Here is a 23197-nt window from a genome sequence, read left to right as displayed (position 1 = left end):
ACTGTGACACCATGATTAGAATAACAAAAACAATGCATTATTAACAGCAAATTGAACACTCTTAATAGTCTGTCAAATACAATCTTCACCTCAGCCACCATGTAAATGTGCTGTTTATGTGCATCAATAATAATTGTCCTATAAGATGTAACAACACAATGTGACAGAAGCCAATTTGCCTGCATAGTAGGTACTTTAATACTTCAAATAAATTTAGCTAATTATGTTACTTTTTAAAATTCAAGACGAACATTTCTTCCACCCCCTGCCGTCCCTATAATTACAAGGATGTTTATATGCTTCAGTAATAATGATCCAAAATGTTATATTTACATCCTAAACGTCTTCTCTGAATATCAATGCTGTAATTACTTGAAAATGCACTTTTTACTCAAGAAAATGATCTAAATATCTCGTCCACCTCTGCTTATGTACCTCTCCAGGCTGATCACTCCAATAAAGAGACCAAATGTGATTGAAATCATCTGAAAAGGGGACATTCGGAGAGAGGTAGCCTGACTTAAATGAGCTTCTCCCCGCTTAATTGGCAATTGGACACCAATCACATGGCCATATGCTCATAGGCTGAACATGGGCATTCATTAGTGAAAAGGTAATTTTCCAGACAACGCCACTGGCGAGAGCTCCAACGCAGTGGTGCCGATTTCAAGGACCACATTGCAGTCTAGAAAACAGGCTCGGGGTGTAGCTGGGAAAAAACAACAACGGGGAGGGAGATAATTGAAAGCTGTTGTTTATCGCACAAACGAGGCACGTGCGCACATACACACACACACACACACACACACCTTTGTAATTCCTCAACAGGTCCACAGGGGTTTGGACGAGACCCATCTCACTCTCTCGCGCTCTCTCTCTCTCTCCCTTCCAAAAACCCAAAAGCAGTTGGCTCGCGCGCGCCCTGTCTAATTATTCCCCTCTCCTCGCGCGGCAGAGTGCGGACTGCTCTGAAAGCTCTGCGCCACTTTCCATCGCTTCCTTCCGCACTGCGATTCCGCGAGGTTGACGGCTCTCAGTGGCGGACACTAACGTGCCAAACACCTGGACCGGAGGTGGTGAGGGGGGGGGTGGTGGCGTCCGTCGGGGCGCGGGACCGCGCGTGTGGAGGCACCTGACCAGCAGACGACAAATGCTGGAGACCCGAGTCCGGTGCCCCCAGACCCGACGGGGAGGGAGACACGCAGAGCAGTGATGGGACAGTTTTCGGGAGGATGCTACCTGAGTTTTGGCATCCTCGTGCTCCTCGGCTCGCGAGTCCCGGCCACGTTAGCGAGAGGTAAGCGCAGCACAGACACTCTCTTTGAGCTGAATGTTTGTATCCCATGGGGGAGGTCTTTGAGAATAAACTCGAGAGAGAAAAAGCCGTGTGAGCCTCGACAGAGAGCTGTGGTTTTTAGTGTGTTTGGGTTCTGAAAAGTGATATTCCAACAATGTGTGTGTGTGTGTGTGTGTGTGTGTGTGTGTGCGTATTCAAAGAAGCCCAGACATTGTTTTTAAGCATGCATTCAAATTCTGACAAGTTTTGATTTGGCTTTGCAGCACTTGAGTAATGTTTTGTTTTTAGGTTAAGTTAAAACTGTGCAGAGTTTCGTGTGTCGCGCTGAGATTAAGCAAATCACAGACGTTTTTGCTCAGATAACGTCGAGAGCTCCGATCATATCCGCTCTGCTGCCCTTTTGCCACGTTCCCACTGTAATGCAAAGGGAGATGGTATCATTCCATATCGTAACCATAGCCCGCTGTGCCACTAATGTTTCACTATTCATCTCTGTGACAAGTTTGACATCCTTTTTTTTTTTTTGACACATTTAATTATAATTTCTTTGGCTGCAGAAGCAAACACATGCTGAGGATGGAGGGTCTCATTAACTAACTATATGAACTGGTTCATTGAGAGGTTTCCTGTAGAGGAGATATCAGTGGCATTGAAGAACATGGTCTCCCTTCTTTAAGCTAAGCTATGTCGTCTCAGTCATAATGCAGCGTATTCCCAAGATTTAAATGGAGATGACTGAGGGCTTGTGTGGTCACTTCTGAAACGTCTACATGGTATTTGGTTCACAATCAGCTTTATTGGCCATGTATGCGTGTACGCGTACAAGGAATTTCACTTTGCTCTCAACGTACATACACAAGTTTACAAATAAACAAGAAAAAATAAAACAAGGACAACAAAAAAGTAGAACAGATGCAAGTATAAACATTTAACGACTATGTACAATATACATATAGTCGTTAAATGTTTATACTTGCATCTTGAATGTTGTGATTGCCTTTTTTTGTTTTTAATTCCCCAGCCGTGTGCAAAAAATATCATCCAGTGGGTATACAAGTTGTCGGATACCCAACTACCACTTTCATCATGAGTGTTTTTAATGCACACATTGGTGATTTGTTTATCTGATGAGTAGGTGAGGTGGGCCTGAGAGGAGACCGAGCTGTTATGCATTGTTTAAAACATGTTTCCTATTTGGTCATCATGAAATCTTTTTCCCTTTTGCTTCTGCTGAATCTGTCCTGACCTATTGACATCCATTTTCACTCACATGGCAGTGAAACAAAGATGCATTTGCAAGTCAATTAGCTAACTAGCCCCAAGGTTTTCATTTTTGCATCCCAAGTTCTGAAATTAGCTTCAACTTTTGAAATTTGCATAGCATAAATATTAGATTATGCATATGTATCTTCAGGGCAACTTTGCATGTAGAGATCAGGAGGATTTTTGTCATTTTTAAAGAAAAAAGTAAGAGGCATTAAATATGACCTTTTGAAAACTGACTGTACATTACATGAGCAGCATTTCCACAGTGCCTACATTTCCATGTAAAATGATGCATGATATTTGATAGGAGTGACCTATGCTTGGCAGAAAAAGGAACAATAACGTTGTGAGTGCAAGAAAGTGAAATGTGCGTGCACAGTGTAGTTTTCATAAGCCGCATAGATATACATGTTGTCGTAAACTGACGTCTGCGATGGCTTTCTGCCAGGCTGTGGAATCAATATTTATGTTGTGCAATAATATGGATGTCAACAGTCAAATACTTTATGCAGAAATGACATGAGGAAAAGGCAGACTCCATAAAAAATGGACTAAATAATGTAAAACATACAGGAAGAGCTAAGTTATGGAGCATGGTTGACAAAAAGGATTGAGTGATCCAGCCACACACACACACACACACACACGGATGTTTAAATTCATGTGCGGTAATTATTCGGGATCCTGATTTATTCTTCATGCCTTGTAAGGACGGGAGCCTCTCACTCACCTGCGAGCTGTCGATTTAAACTGAGAGAACACGAAGTGACGAGAACACGCTCGCCCCCAAAGGAGAAAAGCTAGAAGCACCGCCCACAGGTGGGTTCAGGGAGGAGACGGGGCTCCACAGATGTTGAGTGGCAGCACCCAACGCAACGGAGGCGCTTGCTGTGCGTGTGACCAGTGAAGCAGCAGCAGTGTTGGCAGTGAAAGGGTGAGCTGGTGCCCCACAGCTTGGATATGTTGATGTGTGTGTGTGTGTGTGTGTGTGTGTGGAGTGTGTCACATGTGAGTCATCTGTGTGAAGGGCCGCCGCTTCGTAAGCCATGTGTTTCTAAATTAATTTCTTTGTAGGGCAAGTCATGGTATCAGGAAAATGCTCAATTGTCACATTTCAACTGAAGCCAACCTCAAAACAATGTGACACTTGATGTGTGGATTTTGAGAGCTTGGACAGAGACATCACAGACATGAAGCATGTCCCTCTCGTTTAGAAGATTATGGCTGCAACACACAATTATTTTTACTATCAATTAATATGCAGATTGCTCTCTCGATTTAATTGATGGTTCAGTGGAATATCATCACAATTTCATGAAACCCAAAGTGATATTGATTTCCTTGGGTGGTCAAACCAAGACTAAAACATGGAGATATTCAATAAATACTGTCGCATAAGACAAAGCAGCAAATCCTCACAATTCTTAGAAGCTGTAGCAAAGGAATGTTTGGCATTCCTGATTGAAAAGTGACAAATGATTCTTGGCTTGAGTTGAGGCTCAGTGACGCAGACCGTATGGGAAAGTTGGAGAGCACTGAACGATGGTCATGTAGCTGGTTTTTGGCCAATAAGGAAAGGAGGAGGTAGTAGAAGGAGGTAGTCGCCCAAATAGATGATGAAAAAGCAAAGGAGCGATGCTAGTCTATCGTACTACAGTGGTGATATGTTTTCAAGATATTGTTGTCGGTAATTGGATAGACTGCCCAGTATTGGAATTGCAGCCTAAAATGCCGGATCGGGTACGTGAGTACGCTACACAGGAGCAACAACACCTGTCACTCGCTACCGGATCAGTACATCCAGCTCGAGCGGTATGTGTGCAGCACTCAACAGAGATGAGAAGGAAGCGAGACGGCTCACTCGTTAGCTGCTTCCATCATCAGAACCCTGCGTCCAAACTCGATGGCGGTAGTAGCTAACGAGAGAGCCGTCTCGCTCTTTCTCTCAGAAATTGTGGCTGCACTTTAAGAAATTAGGAAGGGAATTGTTATTTATGCCTTTCTAGATTCATCATTGGTATCTGCCGAGTTCAAGTATTGGAAAGCAACAAGACGGTATCGGAACGTCTCTGCCCGATGGCCTTTGTGAGGTTATCGGGGTGAAGTCAATGCCGTGACACTGACATGACAACACTGTTAAGCCTGGAGCGAACCACCGCTCTCTCTCCACACGCAAAGCCGCTGACGGACGTCTGATTGACCTTCCATCATGCTACAGTAGGTTAGGTAGCATAACTGCCACTCTAACCTTCCTGCAACCAGAATGTCACGCATAGATCTGGGGGGAGAAAAAAACAACATGATAGTCAACAACACAGCATCACTGTGAGATGTTCACGAAATACACAAATACATTAAAATGTAGTAACATAAAGTTTCTTTTAATTTAATCAAATTTGAAAAGCCCGGCGTGGCTGAGGCTTGTCACTGCAGCCAATGTACCTCCTGCTGCTTAAAAACATCCCGGCTCCAGCGTGGCGTAAGTGAACAAACTCCAGATCGAGTGAGAGAGTGGAATAAAGGGCAATGGAGTCATCTCTGCCATGTTTTATTTATCCCAAAAAAACGACTGCCAGACTCTTTTCCAAGCATCAGCTTTGATTTAACTGACATTTCGCAGGAGATGAATTTCTCGAGCACAGATGGGCTGGTATCCACAGTTGTTCCTATTCAGTAGGAGATCGCATGGTGGTCACATTGCCCAGTTTTGCTATTGCATTATTCAAAGGGAACCCATTTTCTCCATCCAGCTCACCAACCCCCCCCCCCCCCCTCTTCCATCAGTTCCTCTCCACATTCAGAGGGATCTAAGCTCACCAGCAGACACACAATGGTAGGCTCTATTGTCTACAGTTGAAGCAGAAAGTTGGAAAATGAAAGATGGGGGAAAGGATTGGGAATGTTTTGCAAATAAAAGACATTTGGCTTGGAAGTAGACATTACGCTGAAAAAGCGTCTGCCAGTCTGTGTTGGACAGAGCTACTGTAGTAATCTGATAGCTATTGTTTTCTGGTCTATGGGATATAGAGACTTTGGAATCTGGTCAATAGACGAGCTTTTGCACATCCTATTCCCATGAGAGGTACGATTGATTGGAACAGAATCCTTTTGTTTACGCCAATAAAAACAATGGTTTCATGATATATCTGTCGATGTAACGTCATATTTCCTGCTTAATTCCATTGTGGTTTTGTGCAGATTTCTCCGCTTTGCAGTCAAGGTTTTTTCTTTGTTGTATTGTAGAATCTTTCTACGTTATGAGACAGTTATTGTTTTCTGTTTCTCTATTGTTTGGAGTCAGTATTTTTTTAGAGAAGTTGTTTTGTTCCTGAACTACAAAAGACCTATTTGCAATTGGTTTGTGGACTACGGTTTCGAAGCCTCTAGTTTGGCTTTTTGCTTTGGATTCAGGATTGGAGGTTGCCGCAAGGATGTCCCTCACAAATGACCTTTGGCTGACCTGCTGCCAGTACCGGCTAAAAATGAGAAGCTCCTATGAGTCTGTGTATTTGTAAATCTGGTTGTCATACACACCAGTGCATATAGTGAAATGTGGAGTACAGTAATGAAAGGAGTTCACTGAAGCATGCCCGACTCTGAGGATCAGCCCGTGGCATCGCCATCATATATTCATAGTTGCATACAATACAGTGATGTTTCTTTCGTCATAACTTATACATGTTGCATGCATACTAAATGCATGCGCTGTGGATTCGCTGCGTGGTATCTGATGGCCCGAATGCCGAGAGAATGACAGGGTGTCAAATGTTGCCATTTCAGCCGCCTCCTGCAGATCTGCCTCTTGGCCTCGTCTCCGGCGGCCTTGACGCATTCTGTTCGATAAGAGCTAGCGTTGCTGTCATGTGTTTTCTAATAACACTGAAAGGGGAAGCCTTGGAGATAACTGCTCATCCACAATTCACCATTCAATGCCTCACTGGCTAACTCAAGGGCGTTGCCACAAAGGCAAGATTCACGCCATATGCCATTCACTTCAATGCCAAACATCCCCCCCACACCTCTCTCTTCCCAGTTTGTACCTACAGTATAGGTAGCAGTTTTCGTTCCACTAAAGCACTTTTAATTTTATAAATATCCCGTCCCCTCATCCTTTCTTGTTGTCCACTCCTCCCTGGCAATCCCCCTCCATGTAATTTAGTTTCTGTGGATTGCTGCTGTGACGAATGTTTTCGGTTCTGGTATCATTTCTCACCTCACCTGACTGAAGGAGAAAGGAGAGCTGGAGCGTGGAGAGGCAGAAGAGAGGGAGCCGGGAATGTTTGAAGCAAAAAACAGAGGGAGACGGAGAGAGAGGGAGAGAGAGGGAGAGAAAAAACAGCAGGGTCACAGTGCAGAATACCTAAGTGTCTCATGTTATCAGTAACTGCCACAGCAGTTTGTCAGTTTCAGCGAGCACCTGTCACTGTTCTCCCTGATGAATTAATTTCAAGAGTAATCAAAAGCAAATGCATATTTAATGACTTTTGGATTAAAGTAGTGGTTCAGTGGTTGCTCGTGTGTGTTGGTGTGCGTGCTGCAGTGTGTTGACGTGCTGAAGTGAACATGTTCAAGCACCAGTTTTGATGTCGAGTGAGGGGGAAAAATGAAAGTAGATCAAAAAGAACACATCAGCCAGAATCAATGTTTTGTTGTTGTTTTTTGTATTCAACACAGACCTTTGTACGTGACAATGTTGATATGAAACTTATTGGAAATACACTGTATACTTCAAGAAACGCATGCCGTCATGGCCGTGTATGCTGTAGTCCTCAACCATGTTAGCTTTGACATTGGCCATCTCTAATGGTTTGAGGAAATTGTTGTCATTTAAGACGGACTGTGATCTCATTTAATGCTCTGGCTTTTGTTTAGTCTGTGTCCTGTTTCTGTCTCTGGAACGCTGTGCTGCTGGTTAATGGGTGCGTAGCTGTTTGGGTTGTTTGTACACATTCCTTACATCTAGACCTCCTTTGGTGAATCCAAGTGAGGTTCGCTCTCCCTCTCCCTTTTTACTAAAAACAATTCAGATGACACCCCAAGCTGCAGGGGGAAAAAGAGCTCCATGCCTGGTCTTATTTTATGGAGCCCTGTCTGTTCTCAACGGCTATCTGGTGCTTTTGTGAGTGTCAGAATTGCAGGATGGGGTTTAAGATTCCCTCGTGCTGTATGAAGTCTACATAATACCTCTCTGTAGTCATGTGTGACAGTGTGTTGTAAAACCAACCAAGCTCTGTCATTCTAGAAATAAAACAAAGTGGAACTCTGTTGGTGTTTGAAGATGCCGCCTGTGTTTTTCAGAAGCAGTGCTTCGACAGTACTTGTTCACTCGAGACTAACGGCGTGTAAAATCGGAGAGGGAACCAGACAGTTGATAAGGCCACATTGTGAACAACAAATGAAGTGTTGAAATCTGCAGGAGGAGAGCTAATGTTAGCTGTTAGCAGCCGGTGGGCAGCGCAGTCCTGCTTGGCTAAACAACGGAGCCGTCGGCAAACCATAACCCTATAAACACTGTAGTTATGAAGGTCCGCCTGGTCTTTTTTGTCTTTTTTCTTCAATAAATGTGTTAGACAATGTCCTTATTATTTTGCTCCTTTTTTCAGGAGAAATGTAACTTTCAAAATCAGGCAAGTATTTGTCATTATTATATGTTATAAATGCTTAAAACAGTGTGTAATAACAAAAAAGTAAATAATCGGATTTGAATTTTCATCAGTTTCTCTTTATAAACAATTGTAAATGTACATGCACATTTGCATTGAGTTGCATTATGATGGGTTCATGCTCTATTCAGAAAATATTAGTATTAGGCGATGGTAAATTATAATGTGATCAAGATGTGTTCAAATCTAACCATGTTTCTACCGTAGCCTAGAACTGACTCACCAAACACTGGCTCTGGACTGGTCCACCGTAAACGCTTGGCACACGGGAGAACTTTCATTTGGTTGCAATCTGCAACATTGGCGCTAGATGTCGCCAAATCCTACACTGCATGTTTTTCAAAAGTAAAATTGAATAAATGAACACGGAGGTTAATGAAGCTGAAAAAATATTATGGGTAAACCCCATGGGTTTATACCCCTATGGGTATAAAATGCATGTTGATCATCCACCTCATAAGTAAATATCATTATTTATTTATTGGGTGTATTTATATTAATTTAGTTGACTGACCTTGTGCACCGCCAGCGACATGTCTAGAATACATGCGTTCACCGTGCTGTAGGCTCTGAATCTGCCGTCTGACCTCAGAGAGCTTTGGTAAGAACAACAAACCTCTTGCAGAGTAAACTCCATGGGACCACAAGCCCACCTGTGTTTAGAGGAGCTGTTAAAAGCCCCACTGTGACTCACTGCACCTATTCTCTCCGACTGTTCACCTGAACTGTCTCCTTTTGTGTTTTTTATTTGGCGTTGAAGAGCAGGATTTATTTTTAAAAAAACAGCCAGTGTCTTCAATAATCAGAAGTTGAAAGTTCACTGAACATTCTGTGCAGCTCATTTCCCAGTTTGTCTGCTGTAGTGCCCCCTCTGCAGGCCTCCCTCCGTCCCCTGGTAGACCCTCACAGCCCCTCACAGCCAACACTGCTCAGCTGTTTTTTTACCTCCCTAAAATGTCACTCTTAAGTATTAAGAACTGCAGAGCTTCTTTCTAATGCTCCAGCTTCACAACCCCAGCCCCCCCTTCAACCCGGACCATTAACCCAGACCAGGGTTCACAACGCAAGTGTTCTTTTCACACTATAATGCAGTTCTTATTTCCTGAAGTATGTTTGGCTGAAGAATCGTATTTTTTTCTTTTTCTTTTTCTAAATGATTGTGGATAAAAGCTAGTGTGAGTCATTCCATATTGCTTTTGTCCACAGTCCTCTTGGTGCATTGTAGCTCCATAATCTCCTGCAGTCTTTGCCTGCTGGTTGGTCACATTTCCTTAATAATGAATTTGAACAAGAAACCAAAAAAATTCTTTTTGCACTGCTGATTTACATATAAATGAGAATGAATTAAGCATTTTTAAAACAGAATGTTAACAAACATCCCATTTTATTTACATTCTCCCTGAGCTGTTCTGAATCCCTTTCGCCGTATTGACACTGGTTAGTGACTGGAACAGTTGAATTTAAATGTTCATCCATTCGTAAGGTTGTGTGTTTTCTTCTGCTCTCTGAGCACCTTTGCAAGGTTATGCATGTGTAACTTTGATGAGGTTCCCCTTCAGCCAAGGACTCTCCTTTGTCATTAAGATAGATAACATCTATCCTGTGCATCCATGTGGCTACATTCATTTAAAGACTGCTTTTGTTTCACCTCACAGACGGCCCAATCAATAAATGGCGTTGCCTATTTCTGCTTCATTTCATCTTAGCTGGTTTGGACCGACGGTAGATGCTGCTACATTATCTACTTTATAATTTTATAGCCCATATATGTACAAGTGTGTTTTATTTAGCAATAAAAGCTGGTCATTTTTCTCATCAACAATTTCTCTGAAGACACCAAAACCAACAATGAATTTATCCAAGCCGGTATTTCTGTGTAACCACAGTATGAATAGCTGACCGTAAGCCTCAAAGCGCTATAGAGCTCCACTGGTATACAGAAACTATTAAAAACACATTAAATCAGCCGTGCTGTCGCACTGGGTGATATGTTCCTTATTGCAGTCAACATGGGGCATGTAGTTTATTCTGAAACGACTCTACGACATAGCTTAGGGTTGGCAGACGTCATGCTGGTTCCATATTTAAACTGCAGCGCTCGTTTGACAAGCTGCGGGAATTTACCACATTTCCTGTACCAGTTGGTTGGAGACGTGAGACTTGGGCATGATGAAATTACAGTATATATATCTCTTAATGACAGGGTGGATTTTAAACAGGTTACTGGAAAAAGCTATGAATAAATGTATATTAAGTGAATGAAAGGGTTAACATTGTCACGTCCTGTCATGTCCTCTTTAACCTAGTGATCTGTGTTCAATTAAACTTTTTAATGCTTTTTATGGCTTTAGTACAAAGTCACGATAGAAGTGGGTGTGAACCATTGCGTATTAGAGGGTGCAATTGACGTTAAGCCCCGCCCCCCGCTGCTACTGTGTCACGCTGAGCTACCATGGAGCACACACTGTCACTAACTGAAAAAATATACATTTTTGGGGACAAAACTGAAAAAGCTATTTCAGAGAGAAGCAGACAGAAAGGTCTACAATATGCCCCTGAAGGATAAATCCAGGTTATCAAACTGATTCAGCATTAAAAACAGGCTAAAAAGATGGAAGCTAAAGCTACAGATCACAGCGTTAAAGTCACATCACCTGCTGATCGAGACAGAAGACAATGAAGTGAAGGAACATCAGTGTTCCCGTGAAGCCGAGTAGGTCTTCATTCACTGTTACAACAATAAAAAGCATAAACAGCATGTGTAGACCTTTAGTAGCTCGTTCTAACGCTAGTTAGAAACGTAACGTTTTAGAGACTTATATCTCCTTCCAACCTCTCCAGGTAACAAATATCACAATTGCACAACGTTTAACCGTGACTTCAGCTCCAAATCACAAAACCAGCCTCAAACATCTCTAACGATTGCTTTAGAGTCTGTGGAGCACGGTCGGTTATTTGTCGATGCTACGCTATGATTGGCCAGTCTGCGTTCGAGGGGCTGGACTTGGCGGAGGATCAGTTGTCATGTACTGTACACATGTACTGACAAGATCCATATTCAAAGCCCTGAATTGTAGTGTAGGGGTGTGTCGTGTTGTATTGAAATGTCAGGTTGAAATGAGCCTGCCTTGAATTGGAATGTGAAAACGGAAAAGACAAGCTGTTGTGCCGCAGTATCTCGTGTTGACATTTTTGTGTGCGTTGTGTTTCCTGACCGTGTCCAATACCTTGATACCAGATGTGGTGAGAGTGAAAAGCTCCGCGTTTCTTTTCTTTATTAGCTTTTCTTTTGTGCAACTACTGTAATTAGACTGCAGCACGGGTCTCATTCTCCCACTCCTAATCAGTTATCTTGAGATCTGCTAATGTCAAGGTATCGTTCTCATTTTCATGTGTGTGTGTGTGTGTGTGTTGTATAGCTGTAATCCAAAACAAGGCCTGATAAAATGAGAGGATAAAACCCAATTACCCAGTAGGCAGTCCTGAGTCATCTCCCATTTGTTCCAGCCATTTTCTCCTCGGTCTACTCCTCTTTATCTCGACTTGTATGGTTTGCTCAAAGATCAGCCCAGCTGATTCTAATCTGTAGGTGAAAAAAAACAAAACAACGTGAAAAAGAAACTGAAGTGATAGAGTGAGGTAATCGATGCCAAGCGGCTTGCACACAGCGATTCTCTTTTCTCTTCAGCACAATCTTCCAGGGCGATTGTAAGGTTTGTGTGCGCCGGGCTTCTGAGGGGACCAATTAAGGAACGGCAGGGCCGGAGCATGAACTGCTCGCTCCCCTAATAGCCTCCAGGCTGGAGTGGTCCTGATCCATAGTCAGTCGTTAAAACAGGTCCTTCCTGGTCCCAGCAAACGAATGCCAACAATCAAAAAAAAAAGCAAGAATGGGGGGGGGAAAATGCTCTTGCATGTTCAAAACTTTCCTTGTTTTTGTTCATATGACAATGAAATAAACTGATGTCAATGCTGAACAAACTTGTTTTGTATGGCCAGACAGGTAAGCGCCAGACAGACCACTGCCGGCTCTTGACCTTTGCAAAAGATTACCGAAATCGCCATCTTTTTGAGCTTTAAGTACACTGTCTGTGCTGCTTTTCCTTTGTCGGGCCTGGTCCTGTCCATGTCTTTGTTGTCTGTTGAATACAGTGTTTGTTGTAGCCCTCACATACTGAGGGAATATACCGCTCACATTCGGCTTCCTCTCGGCTGACCTACAAGGTGTATGATAACCTACAGCTGCAGCAGGTTTGTTTTTCAGGGCTAATGGAGAACTCTCTCAACACGGAACAGAAACCAATGATGTCATGACCCATCTCGTATAGGGATTCTGTTCACTCTCAGATGGGGTGGAGTCCATAATGTAATGTGAAGGGCTTCAATTTAATCAATAGCCATAGATATCATTTACCAAGCTCTTCAAACGCACTCGACTTTGAATTACTGGTAGGTTCCGTTTGGTGCGTGTGCTGTTCTACATTATAAGTGCCGACTTGGGCGGCTGCATTACATTCTGCTGGATGACTGCTAAAGAATCTTCTTCTGACCAATTTCAAAATGTCTGTAGTGGTTTGTTTTTGTTCCTGCTGCTGATGTCCGATTTGCTTTTCTATGACTCATATTTGAAGCACAAGAAGGGCTCGGGGCACTCATTCTTTCTTGACAACTGTAACACAGATAAGAGTACAAAAGACAGGGTTCTCTTTCATAACAGAAAACAACGAATTTTTATTTTTGTCAATTGTTTTGTCGATTGAAAGATCATGCCTGTCTTAGATAGCAATATTAGTCCATTTGGTCTCTCTTTCCAACACTTTGTTCCAGCGCAACACAATCTCAAACAACTGTCAAGATTTTTTTTACACACATTTCATGCTCCCCTGAGGGTGGACCATGGCCCTGATCTGTTGATTTCAGGACTTTCACTCGGATTCTTTCTTCTTAAAATGTACAACTTGGGATTTTACAGACGAGTCTTAAAAATAACAATGTTCACCGTTTCTTTCTTCAATTTCAGCCACTTTACACAAACCTACATGTGCGATTGTGCCGTGATCATGCCGGCCAGTATACCATCAAGACAAAATAGCACAAGCATTTGGCCCAGAAGCACTTCATGGCCCAATGCGTATTACTGTCTAATCATCTGCTGCTTGTGCTTATCGTGTAATACATTATATAATATTCTACATTTGGAAGCTCGGGTTTAATTGTGGTTGAGAGAAGCACTGCTTTGACATCCATGCCTCGTTTCATATTATTTCCACCCGTCTCTTTTCACCATGGTGGGTATGGGTGTCCATTGTACTGTTAAATATCGACTATATTACAACGCTATTTAGTCAAGTGGCAGGAGTAGCTGTCTACCTTACTCCTTTCACCTACCGAGATTATGACAAGCAGCTCCTGAGTCTGAAAGAGGAAATGACAGAAATGCACATTTTACAAGGCTTCCTTGTTCTGGGTGCTGAACTATTGCAGAATATAAAATATATAATATAGTGCAGAGGCTTTCTTAATGTTATGCCTTACATTCAATGAAATGTATAATTTATGCAAGTTAAGTTGTGCTAAGCTGTGTCTGTACCTGTCACAACTGTTTTCTCTCTGTGTGTGTGTGTGTGTGTGTGTGTGCATTTGATTGGGTGTACTCTATGGAGGCCAATAAATCTCATGTGATCTAATTGTGGTTGTCGGTGCTATTGATTAGTCTCCATCTGTTCGGAATCTTTATGGTCTTTCCATCGCATATAGTCACCAATTCCTCTCAGTTTATGTCTCCTGCCTTCATTCGTCTCTTCAAAGGTTAGTCTCACGTGTAAAAATAGCCATTTGATCCTTTGCTCACCGGATGCTTTGCATCTGCTACAAAGTAATGTTTACCACTATCGCGTAAATGCAAGATGCAGCAAATGTTAGTGTTTATCGGGCATGTGTGCACCTGTGCAGTGCTGGTTTTCTGAGTCAGCGAGTTTTCTTTACAGTGCGCATACATTACAAAGTCAGCACATCCAATTGTCAAGTGGAAACCAGGCTATTTGTTTGCCATTGACTCTCAATCCTCGTACGTATAAAGTATCTCTCCTCCACATCTCTGGTTCTGTCGTACCCTCATTAACTCATCCACCACTTGTGATATGATATTGCTCATCTACTTCACAATGGTGCATCAGAGCTGCATTTTATTATGTGCTCCACATGATTAAAGTGGTAATGGCCTGAGACGGGTGTGTTGTTGTGGCAGGAGGCCTGGTGTTTGGGCGCGCTCACGGCTTTGTCTCTACTTTCTACAATGTCTGAGACTATAGCGTTGAGCAGAGAACTGGAGACACGCGGCCCAACAATATTCTAGCTCAACCACATACAGTAACAAAATTGGGTGCATCTGGCTATATGTCATTTTTCTTTCATAAATAAGTGTTTGGAATCCACAACTTCTCATACCTGTAGTAGAAAATAGGTTGAACAACAACCTGGCTGTTCAAAGTAGAGGTATTTTCTCATCTACTTGTGTCATAAGACAAGTTGAGGCAAATTAATGTTACTTATTCCTTTGGTACTGAGAGAGCATTATTCTCATGAATTAGGTCACTATAGTCGGGTAGATGTAAACATAATTAGTTTTAGGCATTTGTACAAATGGCCAATGCTTTCATTTTTCTAGTGAGGAGACTTTCCAAATAAAAGTTACAGATTCGTTATTCAAAGACGCACAAAGATTTCTTTGACTTAGTGTGTCCTTGTCCTGAGATCTGAGCACTTTGATATGGGGCTGGGCGATATAGATCTTTTACTGATTTCGTGGTATGAGACTAGTTATCGTGTCAGATTTTGGATATTGTAATATGGCACGGGTTGCCTTTTACCTGATTTTAAAGATTACATTACAGTAAAGTGATGTGACTTTCTAAACTAACCAGACTGTTCTAGCTGTTCTATTATTTTGCTCAACTCACTTAGTCATTATATTCACATTATTGATGATTATTTATCAAGAATCCCATTGTGTAAATACTATTTGTAAAAGCACCAATGGTTAATATCACAATATCAATATTAAGGTATTTGGTTAAAAATATTGTGATATTTAATTTTCTCCATATAGCCCAACGCTACTTTGATATCATGGAATAGATGTATTGTCGTTCTGGGTAGGTTCACTAGTGCTTTGTATACAGTCAGAGCCCTCTAACAAGCTCGGCACAATGAAAGGAGAATAGGCTTTATACATGTAAGGTCACCTGCACAACTACTGTGAGAGTTCTGTCTTTAGAACAGTCTATATAAGCCTGTTAAGAATACACTTTTTTTACCCCGAAATTACATTTAAACAAAGGAGGATTGTTAAGATGGAAGGCAGTGAACATAAAAAATAGGGGATTAGCTTGGTTTGGTAATAGGCGACTAACAACCGCAACAGTGTTGAGGCCGCTTCACCGATCTTATTAACGAGGAAGGTAGCCTTCACTACCGACGAGGTAATGCAAAGCAGCTGTGGCAGCAGACGGCTCATCACTAGACAAGTCAGGTGGGTCTGTGCTGGTCAGGTATGATATTAAAGGGGATGAAACGACAACACTAACACCCAAAGGAAAAGAGAGAGAGAGAGAGAGAGAGAGAGAGATAGCTCATCATCATCATGTCACTGTAAAGAGGCTAAGGTGTACAGATCCAGGGTCCTTGTATTGTGCACGCTGGCTCTCTTCCACGGTTTATTGGCACACTTTCATGGAACGGAGCCATCATTCATGTTATCACTTAGACTCGTGCTTTTCCTGCAAGGCAGTACAAAGGCTGTGAGAAAGGTCTGCTCAGAGCCACATTCGGAACAGTTTTTGACAAACCGGTTGAAGTTCCCTTCAATAGACTTGCTGTCTTTCTTTAGTTCATCTTTATTACCTCTGCCAGGCGTAGGTCTGGGGTGTTCGGTCGCATGTGTGACTGTGAGTCAGACTGTCTGTCCACGGCTCATCTCGCATTCTGCTGCAGCAAACTGCATAATATTTTGGGTGGCCAGTGATGGCTGCATCCTCGAGGACCTCTCGTGGTAGCAGTGACTCACGCTTTCTCAGAACACCTTTTTCATTAACCGTTTTATACTACTGCTACTCAGGTGTGTGATAACGCATCCGAGTGCATTGCCGACCCCCAGCCGCTACTCTAGAGCGAGAGACAGACACAGTGGGGCGGGAATCTGGATCCTCCATTGCACATGAACTGAAAATGCAAAATCTATATTTTCTAATGACAGAGAAGGAGTAGATGTTATAAGCTTTTTAAAAGTGATTTAACGTTTTAGAGTAAAAAGGTACTAGACAAATTAGAATGAGAATTATTTTTGTATGTCTTTATAATATGTCCAACAGTGGAACATTGAGCATTCATTCGGAACTGTAATAACTGGCTTTACTTAATAATCTGTAAAGAATGCATGTTGTAGAACATGTCCCACTGTATTTGGTCTCATCCCACCTGTGAAGAAGTGCTCTAAGTTATCAAGTGAACAGACTGTACAAGAACATATTGTGCCTATAATTAAACATGTGATAAAATATTTACCGTTGTCTTTTTCAACGATACAACTGCCAAAACATTAATCATAACACGAAGTGATGCCAGGGCGATAAAATGGTACATAACCCAAAAAACTATTTTATTTAGAAGGAAAATAATTGATGTAGCACCTCATAAATTAGTGAGGTCTTGCCTGGAACGTCCTCGTTCTCTCTGCATCTCCCTTGTTCTCTCTGCATCTCCCTTGTTCTCTCTGCATCTCCCTTGTTCTCTCTGCATCTCCCTTGTTCTCTCCGCAGCTTATGCAGATGTTGTTCGGAACAGGTGGCAGTAACCGATGTTAAACTGAAAATTTCTTGTCATTCTTCAAACCAGGCCGAGGGCGAGCAGCGCTTGCAAATCAAACGGCGAAGCTCGTTTCTTAGTCCTCCTCGACCAGCTTTGAACTGTAGCCGGTGATAACCGGCGAATACGGTGGATCAATCTGTTTCCGAACCGACTGGATCTTTCCTCATTTCACCTCCTCGATTGAGGACAGGGCTTTGCTCATGCAATATGACGTTAATTACAAGCAGCATAGAGCAGAGGCAAGGCAGTCATTAGTCATTCTTTTTCATCATTGGCCACACCTCCTTTGGCAGAGCCTGTGCTTTGACAGGTTTTTTTTTTTCCAGGAATGAGGGAGCTACTCCGTTAACGGAACAAACAAAATCCTTTGTCACACTCTCGTATTCTAGTTCCCACCTTCTTTCAGTGGAATGAGGGCACGTCAACGCACACGCTACATTCTTGACTTTGTGCTGAATATACCAACACAGCTCTCACTTTGGGTTATTCAAGGACCAGATGGCTCGCAGCAACGACCCCGGTACTCCATACTCCCACAGTACGCCCCCAAACGGACATGGTCGTCCAAGTCCACAAAACACAAGAGCTTGTAAAGAGCGGGGTCCACTGTTCCGAGGCCAGGACGGAATCCACATTCCTCCTCATGGAGGTTCGACAATCTGCTGAAGCGTCCATTCCAGCACCTTAAAATAAACTTTCCTTGGGAGGCTGAGCAGTGTGATACCCCGATAATTGGCGCACAACCTCCTCTCCCCCTTAGAAATGGGTTTCAGGTTTTTGTATTTAGGAAAATAGAAATGTATCTCATTGGTTGCACTTGGTAACCTATGTTAAAAAAGAGGTCTTTTATATATAAAGTTTTACAAGATGAAACGGACTCTCTGTCGTGGTTCCTGCTAACGCCTCTGGACCGCCTGCCATGTGGGTTGATACACTCTGCCGTGGTCACTGATAATGATTTTTAGTAAGAAAATGACAACTTGTTACACGCCTACAGTCAGCCTAGTAGGCGGGCAGCAGAAAACAGGCAAACGGCATATACTGCCAGGAAAATATAGCAGCAATAGCTAATAGGGAACCTAATAAGGAGGCAAGGAACAGGTGTGCTAGCAGGTGGCTGAATCTGAAGGCTGTCAGGGTGGGAAAACAGAACAGGGGCGACAAGTGGGCAGGTTAGGGATGACCGAGTCCTGAGGGAAAGAGAGACAGCGCCGGCCTCAACATGACACTTCTGGATAGGACAGCCTAAAGACCATGGACTATCCTTGGAGGAAGGAGACATTCACCTTACTGACCTATCCAGACTAATTGCTCTGGGTCTTCAATCCAAATTTGACATTTTTGTTGAAGTTTCTGTAATGTTTACTACATCACAAACATTTCTGATACGGAGCAGGACCTCCAAGAACATTCACCTCTTTTCTAAAATGAATGAATTTAATGGACCGTGGCATAAGCAGCACACAAGAGTGTTTATAGTAAAAACATATATCTTAAATATATAAAAAAAGAGGCCCAGATTGCTCGGCTGGTCTTGTAATATACCCTGATCCCAAAGCTGCGTAGTTAATAAATGGTTTTTGATTCAATTTCAGACTAGAATTAACAATATATTGCATAAGTGGCTTAATAAAGGAACTACGGTTTCATTTGGGTTTCTGAAAGAGTAAAGAATGTTCTAATGACTGTTCAGGCATTCATGAGATGATTATGAGACGTGTACCTCACAATATTCGGCCTGATCCAGTCCTGTTGTATCAGAAATCATTTTCCTGACATACAGTATATGAATTTCAAATTCACAGAAATTCATGGCTAAAAGCTTTGATCCCCCTGCTCTTTCTTTCTCCTCCTTCCCTCTTCTCAGCAGGTAGCCGAGCATTAACCTTTTGCCAGTGTTTCTAAAATGAGGGCTGGGTCGGTGGGAGTCTGGTGCCCTTACGGCACATCCGCAATCTCAAATGTCTGTGCCTCTTGCCCCAGTAAACCTCCTCATTCATGCAAAAAAAAATGAGGGCTCAGTCGAGGTGTCTGGCTTTGATCAAGAGGGCTCTCTCCCCAGTCGCGATTGATGGCCAACACCCAAGTGCAAAAGGCCTTGTGCACAGCAGAGAAAGTGAAACCTGAATGGAGTGCTAAAGAGCGGCGTGTGGGATTTCAGACCCAGGCCTGCTGTTTGTGGACATGGACCTAATACTCAGACATTTAGGGCACATTTTATAATCCCTTTTCAAGCCGAAAAAAAGAAATGCTGTATATTGTTGTTGAGACGTTTTCACCTTGTAATTCAAATGGTTTAATTAAGTAAAGGAAATGAAGTTCTATCAGACTAAATATAAGCTATAGGCTTTTAACTGCCGTTGCTTTGGATTGGGCAAGTGTCATGATTCCGACTTCTTCTCTTTAGGGCTGACGCTCTCTGGTCGGTTGGTTGATTGGTTGTTCAATATGCTCGCTGGTGTTGATTGAAGAAAAGCACTTCTTTTTACATTCTTTTTTTTTAACGGAGGGTCATTTGTTTTTGCTGCTATTCAACAATAAAGAACAACTTAATTCTAACAGTTATTTATCCTCGAACGCCCCTCTACTGTAGGCGGGGGAGAGAGGGAGAACTCCAGAGAGCGCCGCAGCGCTCGGTGTCTCAGTTCTCGTCTCTCGGTCCTGACAGTTGTGCTTCTATAATGCATAAAGTTGGCAGTTTGCGGAGGTCGGGATCGATTGGCTCTCATATCGGGTCGGCTGAGTGTAACGGATATTAAAATAACCCTGACCCACACGTCACCTCTTGTTAGACGTACCAGAATCTGCATATTTCTAATATGTTAGTTCTAATAAACATAAATATTTCTGTTTATAACATAATCGAGGCGCGTCCCCCCTCGGTTTAGTCAATTGTGCAGTTTTTCTTTCTTTTTTTTTGTTTCCTGTTGACTAATCAATTGGTTGGAGAGTAGGTAGAATTTCATTCGATTTATATTTTCTCTGGTTGACTCCAGTCTTACTTCTCCCCTGACACCGATAAATAAACTCACTAAATATTCCGACCTCAAGTGCTGATCCGATACTGGTCCACTCCTTTTCAAGATCGGATCATTTTAGACGAGTCCAGTAGGGAGGTCACTGCAGTATATTAACAAAACCATTTTTAACCATAGCTGTCAATGCTTTTGGAGCCGTGCTCCGAGGTGCGTGTATCTGAAGCTTATAATGCAACTGTAGAAAAACTTTATGAAATTGCAGTTGGCATATTTAAAAACAAAAAAAAGAACAAAGTACGTATATCAAAGGATGTCATGTTGCACATGCAAGATAACATAGAAGTTATGTCGGGAGTAAAGGCAGCCACTGATGTTGTAGAGCGACGAAGTCTGATGTTTTGTTCACCCATCCAGTTTTGTTCTCGAGGGGATGAACAAATAACTTTTGATCTCGACAGCTTGAGATTGCCTCTTTTTCTTGCATATTATGGCAGGCTAGACACACCATCACTTTCAACTTGTCTAATTCATAAAACACATGTGAGCTGTTATATTTAAGGTACAGTAGTAATATCCCAACAATTGTTGCGTCAAACCGTTCCCTGCACGTGCAGTGTGAGTGATGGTAAGAACAAAACAGTGAGTTCTTCTTGTCGTTAAGTCTGAGCTGCATTGCAGTATGGACTATTGAGCCGCAGCTGGTGGATGAACTGATGTCTAACCAGCTTATTTAATGTTTTCTCCAAGATTCTGCATACACTGAACCAAGCAATCACTGTCACAAAACAGTCCGCATCGCGCTAAGAGTGGAAGGAATGTCCCTGCAGTAAAGGGAAGCACAGAGTGGACATGTTTTCAGTCCCGATGCCGATACCTGGGCCCTGGGTGCCGTCTGACACCAGTGTTTAATTAATAAGCGGGACTCACTGTGTGGAAGTGACTGGAATCATTCTTTTGTGTGTAAGGCAATGTCTTGTCAACCAATACTTGAGTCAGTATCGGAGCGATATCTGATATCGGTATCGGTGCGTCTCTACTGCAGTGCGACCGTCTCGGTCGTTCCATATCAGCGTATTTAACCGGCCACAGGAGGCCATATGCTATTTAATGAAAAGTAGCATGGTTCAGATATTAGGACAAGTGTCCCATTGCTGGGTAATTGCCTCTGAAACCCTGACGAACCACCACCGAATTAAACGCTGCCATAAAGTCTCATTTGGAATAGAGCTGAAGCAAAGTGGGATCCTAACTATGTCATGGATGACAGCACCGCTAATATTTTATCCGAGATAAAGAGAATGATGAAATTATGAATCTAGCTCATCAGCCATCTGCGCTCCCTTTATTTCATTGTGGGGCCTCTGTTTGTCTGTGACACACATTAGAAAGCTGATGCGTCGTGAGTGTGGGCGCTCAGCCTAACCTTTGGGGAAAGGCTAAGAATAAACACTTAAATAAACCCTTTTTGATGGCTGGTAGCTGTTGCTACCTGGCCATTCAGACGGGTACACCAGCGCAGAAAGGTCACTTGTCCCAAACATGTGGGTAATTGGGCCTAAAATACCACCTGGCATGTTTTCTTCGCACAAGATGCACTGGATTCTGTCAACCTTTACCATATAGACAGGCAAGTATGTTCTGTCCATCCACATTACAACAGTTAAAATAATGCCCAGCATTTATTTTTTAAATTTAGCAGATATTTTCCTGATAAGTTGTCAGCCCTAAAGTATAACATTTGTATTATTGGTGATGCTAGTTTGTGACTTCCTCAAGCTATGGTTAAGGTTAAAGTTGTACATATTCAGAAGGTAAAAGAAAAATGAAGCATGTATTTGTTCTTACTTTAAGATTGAATAGACATGAATTACTCAGCAGCAATGCTAATATGTAAGGATTATTTTTCCCTTGTCTACCGGGTTTCTTAATAAACCGACTGCAGACTGGAAAATATAATATTAAAAATGATGGTCTGTGCAGGTTGTCATGAAAATCCATTACCTTTTCCATATTCACAAACCACAATACAAAATCCATTAGGTTTCTAAAACCTGCATTCATAGCAAGACACACGACGTTTGTAAATGTCATCAGGTAGAGAAGAAATGAATGTCGCTGCGCTCGGGGCTCGTTTCATAATCGAATGCTTCTGACAGATGGCATCGTGTTCCGTGTTTGTCATTGCACCGATCGTGGTCAATTCTCAGAAAACTTTCCATTGACTTCAGCACATTTACCTCCCACGTCGGGACACTGGTGGGAGGGTCCAATGGTTTGCAGAGTGAATGATTTCCTTTGGTCACAGGCGAAGGCCATCGATATGTGAGCCATTACAGTCTCTCACGCCAAGTGTGGCCTTGGACGTGTGGATGGGAAGAGAAAAGAAAGGCTCGTCTCTCTAAATCTCTCCTTGTGTGTTTTATTGTTGGTGATATTAAAACATTCGATTTTTGGACTGAAGTTACGACACGGAGTGACTGTGAGGGTTTTGAAATGTACTTTTGGGTGAATCTCATTGTCCTCCACTGGAATAACAGTAAATGGTATTATTGTTGAAATAAGTGCTATTTTGTTTTGATGCTGCACTGCATAGATATTATTTTCTGATAACAAATTGCATAAGTGCAACTGACGGAAGCCAAAAAAAGTATTGTAATGTTTTTAATGTGTTTATTGAGCGTTTTCTTTTATATCATTATGTCTCACCAGCTAAATCCCCGAACACCAAATACAGTAGGCGTTTCTTAGCTTTTGTAAAATTATCGTCTTCAGATCCTCATTTACAACAAAAGCCTTCTAGTTCCATTACTTTTTGATGTTATTCACTGGTGTGGAGGTGGGAAATTGCTGTTCACTCAGAAATGCCAACGCCGAGGGGAGTTGTCAAGCTCTGATCCGCGTTAAGGGCACGCATCGATCTCACCCGTGCTTGCAAGTCCCCCTTGACTAACCACCCGCAACCCCGCTTCCCACTGCCAGCTGATGGGTGTGGGAGACCACGAGGTGCCCTCTTCAGCTCGTCTCTCTCCAGCGTTCCTCCTCCCGCACTTTTTGTCTTACTTTTGCGAAGATGAGTAAGGGCTCTGTCCTGGAGGCATTTCACTCCCAGCCCTCTACACCTCTCTGCT

General features: G+C 42.6%; 1 protein-coding gene across 1 annotated transcript in view; it reads left to right on the top strand.

Annotated features, from left to right (window-relative positions):
- The first annotated feature begins 1212 nt into the window (after positions 1 to 1212).
- Positions 1213 to 23197, top strand: part of LOC142955845 (netrin receptor UNC5D-like) — a 142509-nt gene continuing 120524 nt past the window's right edge. Inside the window, exon 1 of the mRNA XM_076097120.1 lies at positions 1213 to 1297. Coding sequence (XP_075953235.1) covers positions 1213 to 1297 — 85 coding nt within the window. The remainder of the gene's footprint in view (positions 1298 to 23197) is intronic.

This window comes from Anarhichas minor, unplaced genomic scaffold, assembly GCF_050575085.1.
Source record: "Anarhichas minor isolate MPS153535 unplaced genomic scaffold, ASM5057508v1 ptg000002l, whole genome shotgun sequence".
NCBI lineage: Eukaryota > Metazoa > Chordata > Actinopteri > Perciformes > Anarhichadidae > Anarhichas > Anarhichas minor.
This window is presented reverse-complemented; position numbering and strand designations above follow the sequence as displayed.